General features: G+C 38.5%; 2 protein-coding genes across 2 annotated transcripts; both read right to left on the reverse strand.

The window, feature by feature from the left end:
- Positions 1-3,436: 3,436 nt before the first annotated feature.
- Positions 3,437-4,471, reverse strand: LOC148675526 (trace amine-associated receptor 13c-like). The gene has a single exon (XM_088623491.1). It carries the CDS (start codon positions 4,469-4,471, stop codon positions 3,437-3,439), a length of 1,035 nt encoding a protein of 344 aa, XP_088479617.1.
- An 11,217-nt stretch (positions 4,472-15,688) lies between these two features.
- On the reverse strand, positions 15,689-16,975 carry LOC148675527 (trace amine-associated receptor 13c-like). The gene has a single exon (XM_088627207.1). The coding sequence runs from the start codon at positions 16,973-16,975 to the stop codon at positions 15,956-15,958; it is 1,020 nt and encodes a 339-aa protein (XP_088483333.1). The 3' UTR covers positions 15,689-15,955.
- Between the last annotated feature and the right edge of the window lie 4,724 nt (positions 16,976-21,699).

Below are 21,699 nucleotides of genomic sequence, written 5' to 3' on the forward strand. Positions count from 1 at the left end.
AGTTCACAGGTTTGCATGCATAATTTAATTTTGAAAGCCACTGAGACATCAGGTACTACTGTTGTATTTATGAAAAAGAAACAAAACAAAAAACATACTAACAACTGTGCCATCCTACTCCTTAGTTAATACATTTTATTATTCATAAACAGTTAACATTGTTAGCAAAATATTTTGAATTATATTTAACGCTATTTTTTCTTTAGTTTTGTATTTAACTTATTATATGATAGTCAGACTTAATGTATATTTGAACAATTAAAATATATTCTTACAAGATTTTACATTAGGCACTTAAAATTAATATGGTTAATAATAGTAAACTGTAACATGCTGTAACAAGATCGGTTAAACTGCGAAGAAAATGCTTTTAGAGAAAATGTTTCAGGTGTGAAGAACATAGATCTCCAATGCAATTTCAATCAAACCTGTTCCCACACACCCCGCCCCCACTACCATTAGAATATACACAAACATTTTAGCGTTTCATTCTGAGCAGAAGACCCTCACACCTGAAGAGTGCTGGCTGTGACGAATTAAACCGGTTTTACAGGTTTCAATCACAGACCATGTGACATGGGACTCAGTAAACTACAGTAACACCGTATTTAATAACGCTATAAAATAATGTGACTTGGCACAGAACAAGTTTACAGCACAGTACAAAAATAAATGCTGACCATGACTTTAGAAGCATAAATTGCCTTACACTCAATTTAAACACAAGCTGTCTTTAGCCCTCTAAGCTGGTTCATACAGAAATGTAGAGATCCAGGCTCAGAACACACAGCTTCATTAGCGAATACATATGCAGGACAACTAGAGAAGACGTTTTACAGAGGATGGATTTTTAGAAACATCCCATCATATTCACAACGTGAAATCTAGAAAATAATATTACGTAACCAAAATCCGCAATATGGAAACAGAACCTGTGTAATTGTTGATAGATGATGTACTCGTAACATTTTTTCAAGACGAACTACAACATTTAAAAAATGACTTGTATGTACTTGATATCTCTAATCAATCCACGGGTCCCAGCACAAAACGAAAGTAAAACGCATACCGTTTCGCGCTTCTTATTAGTTGCTCAAAAGTAATTTGACCGTATGAAATGCATAATATAAACCTAGAAACATATACATGAGCAGTACTTAAGCACTGTAGTATCGGTGTTAAGACATACCTCTCAAATACTGTAAATCAAGTTAAAAATATCTCAAGACCGATTCTGGTCGTAATGAAACCATGCAAGGGAGTTTTTATGTCCGTTGCAGTTCTTTTGCAACATGAAGATAATTATATCGTTATTAATTTCTTGAGATACGCGATTCCATATTATATTCCCTTTTAATCAAATTCTAAAAGTATGCTTGTTGACTCCGGTATCACGTTAGTTAAAGACTTCGAAGCTTACAATGTTTAGGGAGAAATGGAATACCGGTGTGTATTTTTTTCTTTAAAGTACCGAGACCAGCCATATACTGTATGTTTATGTTAAGATTTCCCTTCAGTGGTAAAATTAGATATGAATATTCAATACTTAAACGGGCACAGTTAAGACATTAAATATACATATACATATTGTATACAGTACAGTTTGCATACGGTAATATGTTTGTTACGCGATTAAAAAATAAATAAATAAAACTGGAAGGTCCAGCACCACCATTATGTTTATATGGTTGTTTTTGTTGGTTGGTTGTTATTATGGTTATTAATAATACGATCTATAGTTGAAATCTGAGCCTAAATAAAAAGAAAAAGCAAGTGATTAGGTTTATGAGCAATCTAATTACTTATTCGTTTAAAACGCTATATAAAATAAAGTTTATTATTAATTTGCTGGACAGAGCGGTGAACATTATTATGCATGAGACAAAGATAACGATCCTGATCAGTTTAGAAATCTGTGTATGCTGTAAGGTTTTTACTTCTTAAACTTTTAAAATACACGTTTTGAATAGAAAGAAATCCTCTTCCTGGTACAGTATGTATAGCAAACCAGCACGTCTTTTTTCTCCAATCAGAGGGGTGTCAGATGGTGTCAGCCAATCACCATTCTGCGTTGGGTAGCAACGGGTGACTGTTCTCAGGCGGAAGATGTAAACAGCTTAATGTTCGTGTTAAATATTTTTTTTTAAATTCAATTAAACGGGCAAAGTTAAGACATTAAATATACATATACATACTGTATACAGTACAGTTTGCATACGGTAATATGTTTGTTACGCGATTAAAAAATAAATAAATAAAAATGAAAAGTCCAGCACCAGCTGGATTCGAACACACAACCTGCCAGCTGGTAGTCACGCACCTAGACCAGTAGGCTACAAGACAGCTCGCATGAGCAGGCAGGCGAAACAGCCCTACACAGCCCTGTCGCAGTACACGGATATAATCATACCGTTATTAAATTCTTTAGATACGCGATTCCATATTATATTCCCTTTTAATCAAATTCTAAAAGTATGCTTGTTGACTCCGGTATCACGTTAGTTAAAGACTTCGAAGCTTACAATGTTTAGGGAGAAATGGAATACTGGTGTGTATTTTTCCTTGTGAGATTTTAAGCTCTAGTTGAATGATAGGTGTCGCATTTTAAATCATTTTCGTAGCTAGAAATTATGAAACGCCCTGTTAAAAGCAAGGAAGTTTTTATGCCCGTTGAAGTAAAACAAAATGCCTGACAAAGTATGGCTTGGACAGATTCCAAGTGCTTGTACAAATGTGCTAAAGAAATTATACTTTGAGTATACAGCTTGTCCAAAGTCATCCATTATTAATACTATTAGTAATATCTTCAGTAAAGGCTTTGATGCATAAATATTTCTGATAAAGGTAGGTTGTGTACTTTTGTCCAACTGAGCAATCTTGCTTTCATAAAATATACCAACATTTTAATGACTGATGATTAACATGCTGTAATACACAGTTCAAAATTAAAGGCTCAAATGCTGTACATGAGAGGTTAAGCTCCCCCTGGCGGTTTTACAAGGCGACGCCGGATAGTTAGTCACGTGACACACGTGAAATGCGTGATACCGCGACAAGCCCACCGGGTTATGCCGCGAAATACCTCACCCATTTTGAATGGCTGCATCTGTATAGTGATAGATAAAATGTTAAATATAAGGAATGTGACTTTTTATTGTTTTATTTTGTGTTGTCAGTAGCCTGTCATTTACATTCTAAAAGCAAATTATAGTGAATGAATCATGTCCATGTTAACATTTAATGAAATGTAAGTGTAAAAACAACATGCTATTAGAAGGAAACATAATTCCACTTATGAAAGCATACAATATTTATAATAAAATGTTTCCACATCCTGTAAACTTTATTTCATTTTTAAATTTTGAACATTGATCATCTGAAAGTACATTCAGTTAAACCATGCTGAGGTTCATAATGTTCATAATGTAAACAATATTTAATGATTTTCAGGAAACAAATTATTTAGAACCGATGATGGATTACATATCCTGAATGTTAATATTGCTTTAACTGACTTCTGAAACCAGGGGTAAAACAAGGCATAAATAATTGGATTCACTGCAGAGTTTAAATTTGCAAGAAAAATTAGACCATTAATTACTGCAGCTGAAGAAGAGGCGTTAGGGCTTCCTTCAACTATACTGCCAATGTAATATGGCATCCAACATAGAAGGAATACAGCCACTACAGTTCCTAAAGTTTTGGCTGCTTTTCTTTCAGATCTTTTAGAAAGTTTACTGTTGCTTATATCCTTAAACTTCAGTTGCTCAGTAACAGAACCGATGACTTGTGCATGCCTTTTGGCAACAATAAATATTTTCATATATAGAACTATCATAACAGAGCAAGGCAAAATAAAAGTAGCTAACATGTCAACAATCGCCCAGGGTGCACTCATTTCAAAAACACATTCTCCTAGACAGGACTTTACACCTTCAGAGATGATAAAATTAATATTACCAATAATAATCATCAACAAATAAAGTACAGAGAATGACCATATAAATGTTATACAAAAGCACATGACATTAACTGTTATTTTGTTAGAATATCGCAGTGGGTCACACACAGCAACATACCGATCAATACTTATGAAAACAACATTAATAAGAGAAACAAATGTAAGAATGCCGAGAACTAAATAGAAAATCATACAAAATGTCTTCCCAAAATACCAACAGGTTTCTATATATCTAATCATCTCAAACGGCATCACAATCAGCCCAATTAGAAAGTCTGCCACAGCCAGAGAGAGCAGGAGGAGGTTGGTTGGTGTGTGGAGCTGCTTGAAGTGAGAGATAGAGATGATCACCATCAGGTTTCCACACACTGTCAGCATCACCACTGATATACAGAAAATATACAGGATTACATAAACAACTGTGGATTGAGTTTCTTTTGGGCATGATGTATTGTCAGAAGAAAAACAGTACTGCACTATTTGATGTCCTTCCATCTTAGTTAAGTCCATTGTCCCAGAAAGAAAATTATTAATCCAAAAACTGATTTTGAAATTGAGATGAAGAATTCAAAATTCCACTCTGTACCCTTAAAAATGCAATAGTCTTACTTAAAAAGGCCATTTAAAGATTCAAAGATTCAAGTATTGCAAATCTCCTCTTTGCTTCTCCTTGGTTTTATAACTTGTTTCTCTGAGCTCCTCCTGCTACTGTGCTTGTGTGTGTTTATGAATGTATTTGATTTGGTTAAATTGGGGATTTGTGAAGAGCCTAGGGATCTCATTAGACCTCATCACATCTGCTACTCTTCTTTACTATAATCCTGAGTTACAGGTATTGTTGTAAAGTCTTCATTAATAGTCCTGAAAAGTCAGTCCAAAAAAGATTTATAACAATAAGGTTAATAAGCATTGAAATCTTTAACTTTAAGTGTTTATTTTCCCTACAGTTATTCATTGTGGTGATGAATAACATTTCAGTTTGATCATGACAGGTTTTTTTAAACAAAATTACTTAAAATAACCTTCTACATTAATGTTTACAGTAATTTATAATTCAGAAAAATGTGGAATCACAGATGTATCCATTTAGGATGTGTGTTAAAGCATGTTACAGGGGCTGCTTCACTATACCGTGGCATACGGTACTTTGTTGTTGTGATTCACTGGCCAAAGACTGTTCCAGTTAGTGCATAATTACTCATCAATGAAACATCTGAGGTTTACAAAAAGAGAATTAGCTCACTGATAGTTTTATGTAGAGGCTGTGACAATTTTCACAAGTCGAGGTCTTTAAAATGCGTTTGGCTTTCTGTGTTTCCCTTGCGAAGATATGGACATAAGAATATTCGTTCATGGTAAAAAAAATGGCGTAAAAACGACATAGTGAAGGCTGTGAAAACATGCACAATGTACTTTGTACACACAGCAAATGTTTTCGTAACTCTAGGTTTCGTGAAAACGCTACAGACGTGCCAAAATCATTTTCAAACTTCAAGCTAACTTTACCCCGGTACAGTCCAAAATATCCCCTTCTGATATTTTAGCTCCTTAGTTACACGACTCCATATTAATATTACTATCAAGAGGTATTAAATCAGAACAACTTTTATGAAACCCAAGTATTTCAAACGTTTAATTAAAAAGTAAATATCTTACAGCGTACACAAAGATTCTAAACTGATAACGAGAAAGAAAAATCACCTGTTTGTCACGCATAAAAAGGAGTTTTTAACTATTTAAACCAGTTATTTACAGCTTTTACAGTCATGCAATGTTTGAGTTAGGCAGGAACAAGTCATTGTATCTTATTTTTTATTTCGATTTTTAAAAATAAAAAAATAGTTTCCCCGTCGTGTTGATCAACTATTCCCCGATTACTGGCAATTGTAAGAAATAATCCCTCCTCCTATTAATTTAAAGATTTCCGTGAAGAAATCCATAAACACAAAACTGTCACGTATAATAATTCTTTCAGCTGGTTCCCTGTTGAATGACGCTGATGGACAACGTTCAGTTCCAGGCGGTGTACTATATGTCCCTCAGTTTAAACTTTTTTTTTTTACATTCCAAGTTAAATTGTTGGCTGATTACTAGCTGTTGACATTTGGATTAAGACAAAATATAGATTTTCTCAATTCGGGTGTAAACCTGAAAGAGACGCATCATGTTCACAATAAGCTATAATAGTAATAGTAATAATAATAAGCTATTTTTATGCATTCGGCTCTATGAGAAACAAACCAAAGCACCAGCTTTGAACCGCCTGGGTGCAGCTTGCAACATTACAGTGCTCATTACCATTACAAAGGACAATAGAAGCTTTTTTTAAAAAAAGAAATGAATGCCAAAACGTCCACTTGTGATACTTTAGCTGCTTAGTTACATGATTCTATATTAATATAACTATCAAGTGATTCAGGTGGGTAGCTGCGTCAGCATGTGTAATCTGCAAATGAACAAGTAACAGGTTTACTCCCTGCCGAAAAGAGAAGAGAGAAAACATTTTGGCTGTGAAGCCTTCTTCAGGTGTGAGAAAGACCATCACTATCAAGTGATGTTAAATCACTATAACATTTAACTTTTTAAAATAACAGCAAGATGTGTTCTAACTACTGTTTTTATTCTAAGAAAAGGATAAAATGTCATACCTTTTTATGAAGTACAGAATATAAGCTTAATAATGTTAGAACAAGCATGTTAAAACCAAACCCAGCGTAAGTTACTTAAAGACTTTGATGCAAAAAATATTTATGCATAATTAATGTATGATAAAGGTTGTGTACTAATGTCCAACTGAGCAATCTTGCTTTTAAAAAATATACTGACTTTTTAATGTTTAACATGCTGTAATATGCAGTTTAAAATGATTAAAAGTCTAAAGAGTATACAACTTAAATTCTTAATTGGAAAAAGATTGTCCCTCAGCAGTGACTGGGATTTGAAACCAGGTGCTTTCTGGTGACAGCTCAAATGCTTATCATGGAAATATAACTATCAAGGAAGCCACAAGACAGAGCTCTCACCTGAGTAAGGTCTTTATTTCAATATTGCAATATTGGGAGCCCTGTTGCCACTCTGCAAAGTGCATCAGAGACTCAATTTGTTACAAGCAGTACAGGGTTTTTATAAGATGTTGCGCTGTAGAGAAAGCTCAGCACTTTGTCCCTTCTAAGACAAAACAGATTACATCATAAAAACGAAAGAAGAAGCACCACTAGATTTGTTTTTCAAAGCTTATCAGTTACTTTCGGCTAATCTAATGACCCAGACAGCATATATTGTTTTGGTACATTGTCTTCTAAAGTAACCTAAACAGTGTGTGCTTTGACGCACTGTTTTCTAAAAATCTGCCCGTAGCACAGCAGTTACATCCTTGAAATATATTTTCTAAAAGCACCAATATATTTTTTGCAAAGCTCTCTACATTTTAAGAATCAATTTACTTATTAGATTTCCATTTCAGCTGTACATGAGAGGTTAAGCTTTATTATCACCACCTGGCAGTTTTACAAGGTGCTTCCAGATACTATTATCATATTCAATTATGATATTATGGTATATTGCGCCACATCCACCGTGTTTTAACGCAGCTTATCTCGCTCTTTTTGAATGGCTGGATCTGTACCACCGAAGAATAAAACAGGGATACAGTTCAGTTAGAAAAGTGGGAAATATCTACAGTAAACCTCATTCCTTGAAAATACTTTGTACTTTTTTTGTAAAGTAAGTAGCTTCCTTATTATGGATATGCAGTTTAATGGACACCTTCTTAAAGATGATCAAAGAATGAATGATGAACAAAGAAGGATAGTGTTTTTTTCACAACAAAATCTGTGGGAAGAAGTCTTAACAAGTTCCTGAGACAAGCGACAACGCTCTGGGTGGAATGTGCATTGGTTGTGTTGCCTTTTTTATTCTCTTTTTTTGTTGTTTGAACCCAGAAAAGGAGAAAATTAAAGAAACAGCTGTAACTTGTATTTGTTTCATGGAACACTTGTTTTATTATGTTAATAAGTGTTTGAAATTGTTATACAGTAAATATCGTTTGGTTGTGGAGCAAAGTATTGAAATACATAATTTTATTTAAAACTAGAATTTGAAAAAATATCACTTTCCCAAAAAATTGTTTACATTTCTAAAAAAAACAGCAAACTCGTGAAAGTAATTCACAACCCAACTTGCCCTGAAATTCTTATTTGCTGTAAGCTGACTTGGAGAGAAGTTACCAGGGCAGCTTGTTTTACAATGGCAAATACTCAAACTTTGTTTTTATGGTTTACACGAACTTTCATATTTTTTTAATATCCTAGCTAGAAGCTAGATTAGATCAAACAATGATTTCCAAATAAAATTGTCTCTGTTACGCCACGCAGAGGAAGCAGAAGGAGAAGGTCAGGCAGCTGAGGTGCGCAGGGGAAGCAGTCGGATCTGGGCTCAGGGTTTAAATATCGAGGTTCTTAACGATGTTCATAAGCCGGGCCTGATCTCGTTAGAGATGGCCCTGATGAGCTCCTTGCATGTGTGGAATGCGCCATGGTGATTGAGGCTGCTGATGCAGGAGTACTGGAGCTCGTCAGGGCATCACAGTCTCCTTCTGAAATTAAAAAATAAAATAAATAATGAATACTCGACATGAATTAATTCATCTCAAATGATGTGTGTATTCCAACAAAACTCCCAACTGACGAAATTCTAGATACTGTAGGTTTATGCAATCTTTATTACATTTATTTAAAAAAAAATCGTCATCATTTGTATGCAGCATGTAAGCAGAAATAGTACAGTGCAGGGTGTCGGTGGGATGCTGTCTAGGTTGTAGGTTTGCAGTGGCAACAAGATGAGTGTTGATTCTGATGCTAATGTATGTGAAGTCAACAAGGTCTGCACATGAGGAAATTTCTCCAGAAGCTGTGATTTGTAAGAGAGAGGGTTGCAGTGGAGGCTGTGAGACAGCAGCGAAGTTCAGAGAGCAGGAAGGCAATAGAGGGGCTCTCGTTCTGTACAGCAGGTGCAGAATAATTGTGAGCCTCTGGCAAAGCATGAGTCTGGGCAGTCTGTGTTGAGTTGTGTGTTGGATTGGAGTTGTGAATAAAGGCAGTAGTCGTTGGGAATGAGAGAGAGATGTGACAACAGTTGCAAACGTACAACCTGGAATGCAAGGCCGAAGTTTGTAAGTAATGTGAGTCTTGGTATGAGGTTGAGACACTAAAGACGCTGAGTTGCGTGTTGAGAGTGTGAGACGCAGCAGAATGGCATAGAGTGGAGACGTCAGTGGCTAGAGACCATGGCTGAATACCAAGTGCTGACTGGCAGAGACTGATAGCGCCAGTAGTTGTGAGTGAGTTACGCGCACATGCGTACAGCAGGGAGCTAGAGTCTCCATGTAAGAGCAAGGGCAGGACAGTAGGCTCATTGTGAAAGTGAAGCCACTCAGACCGCTCATCAAATCTCATTGCTGCAGCAAAATGACTTTGCTATGCTGCGTTACACTGCCCAAAGAATTTTCAATGAATTGAACTGCACCGAAGACTTTGGTCTTGTGGTGCGTTAGATGTTAGTGAAAACATTAACTTAATTTAATCTACTGTCCTACTTCTTTACTAATAATTAATAATAATTGTTTACACTTATATAGCACTTTTCTGGACACTCCACTCAAAACGCTTAACAGGTAATGGGGACTCCCCTCCACTACCACCAGTGTGCAGCCCCACCTGGATGATGCGACAGCAGCCATAGTGCGCCAGAAAGCTCACCACACACCAGCTATCAGTGGGGAGGAGAGCAGAGTAATAAAGCAATTGCATTGTCCAATGTTCTGTTGTAATACAGGCTAGAATACAGTTACAGTAGCCTAAGCTTTATCAGCCTATTTAAAATAATTTTTTTGAATCCCCAGCGGAACACACTCCATAGGAATCAGCGCTTTTATACAGTATATCGCCTTTAAACACATATATTTGAACACGCGTTTACGATTTAAATCAAAACGCGATTCAAATCAATATAAATGTAGATTTTGTAACGCATAGGTGACTATTCATTGTCATTAAAAAGACTTAAATTCGATCATGTCGTGATATTTAGAAATATAAATTTGTTTGGTGCGAGTGAGGTTTTATTTAATCTCTGACCAAGGGAAACATTTCATTTTTTCAAAGAAATGTTTGTTAAAAAATAGTCATAGTTCCATGGGATTCAATCACAGACCATGTGACAGGGGAGTCAGGAAACTAACACACAGCGCCACCGGATTTAATAACGCAATAAAAACGCTATAAAATAATGTGACTAGGCACAGAAAAAGTTTACAGCACAGTACAATAATAAATGCTGACCATGACTTTAGAAGCATAAATTACCTTACACTCAATTTAAACGCAAGCTGTCTTTCTGTATGAACCTCTAAGCTGGTTCATACAGAAAATGTAGAAATGCATTAACCTGATTATGATTAAAAAACACATAATTAAACACGCGTTTGCGATTTAAATCAGAACACGATTTAAATCAATATAAATGTTTATATTGTAACGCATACTGTCCAGCCTCCATTTCTCTATAAAAATTTACTCTGTTGCACACACACACACAATAGAAGCAGGAACCGCTGCCAGAAGGGAAGAAGGTGACTATTCATTGTTATCAAAAATGACTTAGAATCGATCATGTTGCGATATTTTGAAATATAAAAGTCAATTGATTGTCCATAATATCGCTATTCTATTTTTTCGAAGAAATGTTTGTTAAAAGAAAAGTCCAGCACCAGCTGGATTCGAACACACGACCTGTGCGTTGTTAGTCACGCACCTAGACCAGTAGGCTACAAGACAACTCGCATTCACAGGGAGGCGAAACAGCCTTACACAGCCCTGTCGCAGTACACGAATATAATCATACCGTTATTAAATTCTTTAGATATGCGATTCCATATTATATTCCCTTTTAATCAAATTCTAAAAGTATGCTTGTTGACTCCGGTATCACGTTAGTTAAAGACTTCGAAGCTTAAAATGTTTAGGGAGAAATGGAATACTGGTGTGTATTTTTTTCTTTAAAGTACCAAGACCAGCTATATACTGTATGTTTATGTTCCAAAATTAATATCGTTCATGGCCTTCACACGCGTTACAGTATGCTGCTATTCTTTTTATGCTCAGCTACTAAGATTTCCCTTCAGTGGTAAAATTCAATATCTACAACGGGCACAGTAAAGACGTTTACAGTAAGTCTTTCTACGACAGACCAACGGACCACGAGTGCCCCTGTCGGTCAACCAATCACGAACCGCGTCATGATACGCGATACCGCAGCCAATTACCTTTTACCAAGTACCGCGCACTTTGAATGGCTGCATCTGTATGCAGCAGGAGATATAGGTGAAGCCCAAGAGCAGGACTTGAAGTACTTTCAAAGGTTATTTAACTGATCAGGGAATTTAAAGGTGATCAGTAGTAGGCTTCTAAATAAGGTTGGACTGATTTAAAAGGGCTAGTGGAAAGAAAGGGAAAACAAAATTAAAAGGTACACCTGGCTCCCAAACAAAATAAAGAAAAGAGAGGCTGGTGAGTCAGCACAAAGAAGGGAAAAATTAAAATGGAGAAATTTTTTCAGGAATGAAGAATAAGGAGAAAGTTAAGAGAATAACTAAGTAATGAACTTCACTATACAAGGAATGTGATCACTAGGTTTGCAAGGTTTACCTCTAATGACAGAGCAAATATCCAATTTTCTGAACAGACTTAAATCGTTAGCCAATTAGTGTGATTGGGAACGAGGTCAGGAGCCTGACTGAAAGATTGAAGGTTTAATTAAAAGACGTCCCAACCTAGTTTGAATGACAGGTTGAGTGCTCATGGGAATATTGCTGTTGGCAGGAGCAGCAGGATGCAAGTCGGTCCTAGCCCAACTTTATTAATTTAATTTTATTAATTTATTAATAATAATAAGTTGGTAGTGGAAGTGTATTCCACTCCAATGACTGAAGAAGAGAGACCCCCAGCTGGGACACCAAGTCAGATGTGAGAACAGTGTGGAGGCATAGAGGGTGATGGAACCACTGCTGTGCCTTCTGCAGAGGTTGTGGAGGTCATCAGTGATATACTGATGATGGAAGGTGCCCACCTGAAAACTGCCCGTCATGGAGCCTCCAAGCCCCCACCTCAAACTCAGCATTGTGACAATTACTAGCTCTGAGGGATTGTATTATCATTTGACATTTGCAGTGTTTATTGGAAATACATTTGGGGATTTACATTTTACCTTTAATTTCCTTAATACCATTTACCTTAATAATTATTGTCTTTTAAAATAGGAACAAAGAAATAAAACTTGGAAATTAAATATTTGGGAAAAATAGCAGAGTGTTTTCTTACAGAGAACTGGTTAATGAAACATTGATTTCAGATGCTGTAAGACCCCAGGTGTGGTATGATGATGGCAGAGTGTCTCATTTAGAGACTGCACCTTTAAAGGCCTGCAGCTGCCAGCAGTTCATGATTTGAGAAGCGTTAGCTCTTGATGGTCCTACAAGCAGCATTACAAGTAGGATTCACATGCCAGTATCCAGAGAGTGAGATAGACGTGATTATGACAGAAAGATTGAGTGCGCACCTACAGTACTATGCTGCAGGCCGTGATTTAGTTTTAGACAGCCAGTTATTCAGCAAGGCTTGCTGTTGCATGTGTTTAAGAGGTTGGCAGTAATCAACAAGGCTGGCTGCTGTGTGCAAGTGTTTTAAGTAGCCAGGTAATCACCTAGGCTAGGTGTGTGTGTGGTAACGGAAGCCAGCAGATGTAAAAGATTTTAATTACTCTGTAGGTTTCCCGCAAGGGACCGGAGTTAAAGCCACAATTCCATGGGGAACTAGGAGTTTAGAGTGCCGTGCTGAAGGAACAGTGGAGGAAAGACTGCTGTTGAGATGTGTACCTGCCTGTGGGATTACTACATCTAGTTGTAGATTGCAGATCAGTGGCACTGGGGGCCTTGTAATGAAGAAGGACACTAGCAGCTGTGTGCTGCCTCAGGTCAAAGGGTAGACTGACCAAGCACAGAGCACATCATGGAGTATGGTTTTAAGTGTTAAATGTGTAAAGACATAAAGACATTATGGAGCCAATAATCCAATAAATTTTTTTATGTGTTTATGTGTAATGGTGGGTTGGAGAGCCAACACAACACAACGTTGGAGGACAGTGTGGCAAAAAAACAGGCATGCATGTGGCTGCTAAGGCAGTCTAGTTACATCATGGAGCTATGGCACCAAATAGAATCAAATAACTACACCAGGTGGCCCAAATTAACCTTTCACAGAGCTAAGGACACTGATTAAAGGCACTGCTAAGATGCCAGAATATATCGCAGAGCTGAGGCTCCAAACAAAGGCACTGCTAAAACAGAAGCACACATCCAGTGCCATAACTCTAAAATCTCAGGCAGCTGAAAGCTTCCTATTCTTGTAGTAGACTCAGTCATTGCCTTGTCAGCCCACTGGTAAGGTAAAGAAGGAAGTACAGATAAGATAAGATCACTTTATTAGCCATATATTATTTCTTGCATTAGGAATTTGTCTTTTCACATACCCTAGCTTGCTCTCCATGAGACACACAGATGGGGAGAGAGAAGATTGGGGTTAGAGTGCAGGGTCAGCCATTTATGCAGCACTCCTAGAGAAGTTAGTGTTAAGGGGTTTTGCTCAGCCTCCCAACAGAGTAGGATTCCTCTACTAGCTGCAAGATTTGAGCCAGCAACCTTCCAGCCACAGGCGCAGATCCTTAACAACAGTGCCACCACTCCACCCCTCAGGGGTTTTGGTTTTCTAGTGCATTCCTAGGTTTATGACGGCCAAACCAGAACAACAGAGAAATGGAGTTCCACTGCTACAACCCATGTGAGACACAGCAGTCCATAACCCAATACCCTGAGTCTGTGAGTGAAGGACCAGATGTACAACAGCAAAAAGAGTTAATGTACCTCTGTGCTAACCTCAAACATAATCCCAGAGGTAGTAAAAAATAATGCAGAGGCCTTAAAACAAGTATGGCCTGCCACTGAGGGCTATGTAGCTGACAAGTGTCTGGGCTTGGATAAAAACAAGTGAAGGACTGGGAGATCTTCAATCCAGCTATCACTCATAAGGAGCCTGACAGAAAAAAGCAGAGGCAGTCAGGTTAAGAAGAGACCAGTTGCATCAAATCTAGTATATGGCCCTGGAAGGGGGCCATCTACAACACTACACTTGGAGGAGACTATGTGAAGGGGTTCAAATATCAGAGCAGAAAGTTTGCCCAGTGTTCTGGCGTGGTGACACCACTGATCCACCTGGATCAACACCCCTAAGTGTATGCCCCCCTTCGAGGCATCACAAGGCATCACTTGAAGGCAATTAAAGTAATAACTATTCTTCCGATGCAACTATAAATTTACCTGCTATACTGGTAGCAGAATATGTCATTACTATGTAAATATATGTCTTGATGACATGTTTTTTTACACTCTCAAAAATATATGGCCATTAATTATATTACTCTATTTACGCTCTGAACAAGGGTTCAGATAATTGGGATTGGGATTCCTTACTGATAAATTGACTGTGTGCATAGATTAGATGCATGGCAGAAAACACGGTTATAATCAGTGCATATTACTTTTTTCTTGTGTGCACATTAAATAGTAGATAATAATTATTTTTACATATTGTGGTTAATATGAGAAATAACATGCAGTACATTATGGACTACACTTAAGGTTTATGTATTTTATCAATTTAATGTCCTGAGTAAATGATCAACATAATGCATGCTTAAATGAAAACTTCGTGAAAGGTACTGACATTTTCAAGTCCCTTACTGCTCGAGAAACATCTGGTTCAGAAGATTTAAACAAATGTCCACAACTTTATGGGTCCTAGTAAATGTAATAGGTAATTTCAAACCTTAGGTATTAATAGGATGTTAAGGTGCTTAATTTAATATTTTATCCTATACAGTTACCGAAGTGTTAACAATGATCTCTTTCAAACCTTGTTGGAGATTTTGTCATTGCTATAGTAAAATCTCAAAACTTGTATTCTTATAGGTAGGAATTAAATAATATAGAAGAAAATGCCATCTGGAAAATGCCAAGAAATTGAAAGTATTAACTTGGAAACATTTATAAAAACTGCATGTTTCTATATGAAAACAGAAAGAGAAGAATATTACGAGACTGCAGTATACTGGGAAGCATACCATACATTAAATGTTAGGATAGGTTCAAACAGACTTTTATGACTAGAAACTGAAATATCTACAGGTTGGGGTGACACAGTGATGCAGTGGTTAGCGTTGCTGCCTCATTGCTGTCCTGGGGTCCCTGGGTTTAGTTTCAGATCTGTTGTGTTATTTCTGTTGAGTTTGTATGTTCTCCCAGTGTTTTTGTGGGTTTCCTCTTACAGTCCAAAGACATACTGGTACATTAAATGTCCTGGGAATGCACTGTGACAGGCTTTAGGTCCTGAATTGGACAAAGTAGTTAGGAAAGGGATGGATGACTAAGGGGTACATTTTATTAATCATTCACACAAATACACAGTGATTAAAGTTGTTTAAAGATTTTTTTAATGTTAATCTTCTCACAGTTATTAAGATAGAGATGATATAGACAATGAATTTACAATGCATTGACAGTTTTTATTTTCAAATATTTCAAAGATCTTGAACATGTTTATTTTTCCTTTAGAGCCTTACTAAAATAACGTAATAATGTGAAAACTGACAAAACCTGCAATGAAGTAATGTACATACTATAATTCTTTTTCTCTATCTTGTCAAATAAAATTCTCCCACTCATGACTTTTCTAAATGAAACACCACATGAAAATGAGCTGCTGTGGTTGATACAAATAATTTCGTTTTTATTTCCTATAATGCAGGCATGAAGATTTCATTAGAATAAAGACAAATCCACAGCATGTTTCCACCATGACCTGTACACTCAAACGAAATACATAAAATTTACATAGTCAGACTAATCAAAGAAGAATCTGGGTTACATATTCTTAAAGTAATGATCAATTTAACTGATTTTTTAAACCAGGGATAAAACAAAGCATAAATGATTGGATTCATGGCAGAGTTCAAATATACTATAAACCCTAGAAAGTAAAGTACCCCAGAAGATGTATGCATTTCTTCTTCTATGAGGACACATAGGTAATATGGTACCCAACAAAATAGAAAAACAAATACTACAATTCCTAATGTTTTTGCAGCCTTTCGTTCTGATTTTTTAGAGATTTTGTTTCTCCTTTTATCCATGGATAATATTTGTTGTGTAATAGAACTGATTACTCTTGCTTGTCTTGTGGCAACTATAAAGATGTTTACATACAGACCTATCATAATAGAGCAAGGCAAAATTAATGTAACTATCAGATCAATAATTCTCCAGTTTGCAGACATTACAAAAAAACACTGTCCAAGACAAATACTCAGAGTATCCGGGCCATCAAAATTTCCATTAAAGTACAGCAGAGCCAGTCTGTAGAGAGGAAACAGTAGCCAGCTGCACAGAATAAATAAGCGCATCATTTTAAAATTGATTTTAGTGGAGTAAAGCAATGGGTCACACACAGCAAAATAGCGGTCAATAGCTATAAATGCCAGATTACTCAGAGATACAGAAATTAAAACAGAATCAAGTAACTTCAGGACAGAACATAGTATGTCACCAAAATACCAACAGCTTTCTATGAAAAGATTAAAAACAAAAGGCATCACCATCGTACCTACTAAAAAGTCTGCAACAGCCAGGGAGAGTAAGAGGAGATTTGTTGGTGTGTGAAGCTGCTTGAAGTGAGAGATAGAAATGATTACCACCAGGTTTCCACAGACTGTTACACTAATTGCTGCAACCAGCACTGTGTAGAGAATAGCATAGACTGCTGTAGATCGAATTTCTTTAATACAAGATGCATTGTTCGATGGAAAGCAATACTCTATAGCTTGACAACAATGCAAATCACTTAATTCCATTTCAAAGGAATAGAAAACTGAAATGAAGGTCACAATTAAAATAATAGTATAGCAATCAGATATCTTAAAGAAAACCTACTTCATCACTTTTGCCATAAAGCAGTACGTATATCACACCAAATATCAAAGCGTACTCAGTCACCAGTTGTTTCTCCATTTGAGGTATAAGCTGTGATTTGTCACTCTTCATTATAGGATAGTTGTGCTTTGACGTCACAGATTATGTTTCTGATGAGATCATGTGAACTGCCTAGTGAGCAGCTCCCACCATCAGATTCGTTTGAGCAGGAAAAGCAGCATAAGAAGGTTAATCAGATTACCAACACTCTGTGCTGAAACTGATTAAACTGGAATGAACTATAGGATGACAAGGACAATCTAAATGAATTCTTGTTACAAAAGCAATAAAACTATACTCTATTGAGCATATCAAGATAGCATATTTACCTTCTTAAAAAATAAAATGGATATTCAGGGTGTCTGGTTTTTTATATACTGTACTACTCCTGATCCGAACTTCTCTATCAATTCTTGAAGCATTCTGGATCACATGGTTGAATCTCTTGATTAAATTAACTATAGGACATTAAAGAGACTATAGGACATTAAAGAGACAAGTGCATCAAGTAAAATATTATTAAGCACAAATTTAATCATTTCACTGGCCATTTAACTAATTGTGCAACTTGTGAAAGCAATTGTATGCAACTAATTTAGTTTTGCTATAGTGAAGTAAAAACAAATCAGCATATTTTACATTGTTTATGTTGACATTTAACTTTTTTAATCCATGAAAATGGTCACTTGGAGCATTTAAGTTTTGATCAAAATATTCACTTTAAAGATGTAGATATTTGAAAAGATGTGATACACTAATGATTTAAATTCAGAAATATCAAATATTATCCTGACACTACCTTCGTATACAAGCAAACAGTAAAATTAATAATTACACCCTTTATAGTCAGATAAAACTGAGTGCATTGCATGCATGCTCTTTGTTCAGCAAATCTTGGTAACACTGTAGGACTAATCTTACAATAAGTTAGACATATATAGTATAGTGAAATATTACACATTACATTTTTGATGATATAACTGTACGTACACATGAACAATTCTGTGAATATCGGAGTCCGTTCTTTTGCATCCCACAGTTGTAAAGATGCAGCGAGGTGAAAAAATAGCCACATCTGACTTAAAGCTCACAGACTGAGAGCAGGTCTGACTGAATGTATTCTTACTTGTGCTGTACTATATGAGTATGTGGGACTGATCACCCAAGCTCACTCAGACATGACAACGGTTCTATAGAAAATGCAAAATTATACTTGAAATGTAGACACAAAACACCTTAATTGGGCAATGGGGGAATCTGCAGCCTATTAAACAAGTATCTTACCCAGAATTAACTCCCTGTCTAAAATGGATGTGAAATGAATAGAAACCCTTTCCCTTTTTTGTACAGCAACAAACAGGGATTCAACATACTGTATAGGTATTTTCAACACTGTACAAACACAGGCACCATTTTTTAAAATAGCTAATTGTCTTTTTTGTGATGGGAATGGCTCTCCCTGTCCCTGCCTGGTTTCTCGTGGGCTCGCTATGGATGGTGACCCCACACAGGATACTTTAGACTTTTCAGCTGACTACGCCACCTGGTAATTTTAAAGTGGAATGATGCATTCTCCACCCACAATCCATTACATCATCCTGGAGGCTTGTGTCGACAAACTGTAGGAGCCTCGGGGAATGTCCTGGACCTCCAAAGAGCCCAGAATCTCGGCATCCCCCTGATTTTTTGTGAGCCATGTTTGACAGCCCTTAGGATCTCATTGTTAGTCAGGTATCTTGGCCAACCAGTCTCAGAAGAGGAGATAGTGAGAGACCCCGAAAAGATACAATGGATACAGACGTGGCCAACTCCCACTCACAGAAAGTCCCCTTTTCCTGTTCACAGGAGGGAAAGAGGAAACTGGGATACCCAAAGTTACCTCCATTCACATGGTCAGAAAAATGTGTTTCAGAGACCAAAGCAGAAGCTTACAGCAACTGAGCGATTGAGTTATGTGACCATGCGTCACTGGAGGGACTGAGAGCTGAACAAAGGGAAAAAGAAAGGTTGATTTGTCGTGCATCCCCAGGGGAGAAAAGTTTCCCTGGCCATAACCTTGAATTCTTTGCTCTGAAATGGGCAATGTGGAGAAGTTCTGGGACTACCTGACAGGTTGTCTGTTCAGAGTCTTGACAGACATAAATCCACTGCTATATGTGACCAGCACAGTAAACTCAGTGTATCAGAACAAAAATGGGTGGAGCAGCTGGATCTCAACTTTGAGATCCATTACAGGTCAGGGTGAAGCAATGCCAATTCTGATGGCTTATCCAGGATGCCCCACAGAGAAGAAGCATATACTATGCATGCTGAGGCTGGACTGGAAGGCAGACTGGAAGAGCCATGTGAAGAACAATACAGGATGAAATCCTGAGCTATGTGACCCAGCTCCAGGTTTCACACTGGGAGGCATGCTCCAAAAAGCTGCCTTAAATACCAAGGAAGCAGTACAGTCAGTACTTAGTAGATGTAGAAGTACAATCAGAGGGTCCAGGAGTTCCAGTTACAACTAGGCAACTGGGTTTAAGATAAGATCACTTTATTGACCATATAACATTTCTTGTATTAGGAATTTGTCTTTTTTTTTGCATACCCCAACTTGCTCTCCATGAGACACACAGACAGGGAGAGAAGTTAGGGGTCAGAGTGCAGGGTTAGCCACTTATATGGCGCCCCAGGAGCAGTTGGGGTTAAGGGCCTTGCTCAGGGGTCCAACAGAGTAGGATTCCTCTGCTGGCCGCAGGATTCAGCAGCCTTCCAGCCACAGGCACAGATCCTTAGACACAGAGGGTTTTCAGATTAAGTAAGAATCAGTGACTCAAACTGAATTTCACCAACTGCATGGAAGGGGAACCCTATAGGATGATCGAGCGATAAGAAGATCTACCTGTGTATGTGGTTTGCCCTTAAAAGAGGCGGAGAAAAACACAATGAACACATACACATGGATTTTCTGATGCAGTGCAACTTTGTCCCAGAGGTTCTGGAAGAAGACAGAGCCAGGACAAGATGGGCCTCTGATAAACATGATGATAAAGGATCGGATAATGAGGGATTGGATGGGGGGACCCAGAATGATCTGGTGGTTTCCATGGGAGGGAAGTTCATTCGACAACAGTGGACCTTAAACCAGAACGCCCTAGGAGACAACGACCAAATTTAACCTGACTCCTCTGATGTACAGAATCATGCCAACTGGCCAGATGGCAGGGATATCAGAGCCATCGTAGTAACTGATGACTGTATAACAGTATATATCATTTATAATTCAACAAAATGAGAACATCACTGGAACTGGTGAATACTTTTGCAAGGCACTATATGTAGGAAACTAGTGAAGCACATACCAAAACACGAGGAGTACCAAACACTATAAAAACTATAATTCTAATCTGGAACAGATCTGGTATCTGAAGACCTGGCTGATAAAAAATAATGTAGATAGTGTTCGAGTGCAGTCGTTGTCCCACTCTCCAAACAAGTCCACATTTTCATTCAACAACTCCTGCAGCTGCTGCTGTTATAGCTCATTCAGTCCCAGACAGCTGAGTTGAAAAAGCTCCTGCACTGCCTGTCTTGTGTCTGATGAAGGTCCCAGCCCTGCCCCCTCTTTTAGAGGCTCCACTGGGGGTTTCCCCAAGGGCTGGGGAAGAGCCTTCCTGGATGGGCTGCTCATGTCCCTAGGGAACCCTGCAGAAACCAGCAAGGGTTGGAGGGTGCTGTCTGCGCTGCCGGGATAGTAGGTGGTCATCTGCTTCTGAGGGGTGTGAGCACTGGGCCCCGTGATGGGCCAACCTGATGGCTGGGTATCCTCGGCTGGCGAGGAACATGACATCAGTGGCGACCGGGCCCAGTCGCTCTCCTGGTCGGCGCCGCAGCAGGGCCAGCCTCTCCCGCATCAGGTCCGGCACCTCCTCCATGCCGAAGCGCAGCCGGAGAGCTGCTGCCAGCGCCGCGTATTCGCCTCGGTCCTCCTCCAGGACGTCCAGGAGCACCTGGCAGGCCACTCCTTCCAGCGCTGCCGCCAGGTGGCTGGCCATCTCTGCCCGGCTCCAGCCATTCGTCCGGGCCGCGAGCTGGAACTGCGCCTCGTAGACTGGGTCGCACCCACGCCGGCGGGTGTAGGAATAGCTGGCCGGCTCCGGCAGGGAGGGCATCTTCTCTCTGAGGCATCCGCTGGGCAGGAGCAGCGGGCAGTAGCCCCAATTCTGCTGGCGGGACCACTACTGAGTAGCCCTGGTAAGGGCTGTGGCCAACTGTCACACCCAGGAGTTGCTCAGGCTCCGTATGTGCACTGCCGGTGGGTTCGGTCTCTTTTAGAGTCAGCTGGCGCTTGATAGAATCAGTTAATGTCTACCGTGGTTTGTCCATCCTGCCCGCTTCTGACACCAACGTAGCGTTTACAGGTTCTTCTCAGGACAAAGGACTAGTGGAGGCTAGTGGAGACTAGGGGCGCTTCCTCCTCACGACTGGGCAAGGGCGTTACACTCCTTTTATTATTGTGTAGCATTGGTCGAAAATATTGCCCCCTCTTGTCAGTACAGTGACATGCTGAGTGTATTTTTGCAGTACCTTCCTCAGATTGCAGTGGTTGAAGTCGCCGATT

The sequence above is a fragment of the Lepisosteus platostomus genome, chromosome 3, assembly GCF_059453375.1.
Source record: "Lepisosteus platostomus isolate fLepPlt1 chromosome 3, fLepPlt1.hap1, whole genome shotgun sequence".
Taxonomy (NCBI): Eukaryota; Metazoa; Chordata; class Actinopteri; order Semionotiformes; family Lepisosteidae; genus Lepisosteus; species Lepisosteus platostomus.

Excerpts from the sequence above, each read along its gene's own strand:
- LOC148675526 (XM_088623491.1), bottom strand. The coding sequence starts at position 4,471 with ATGGACTTAACTAAGATGGAAGGACATCAAATAGTGCAGTACTGTTTT.
- LOC148675527 (XM_088627207.1), bottom strand. The coding sequence starts at position 16,975 with ATGGAATTAAGTGATTTGCATTGTTGTCAAGCTATAGAGTATTGCTTT.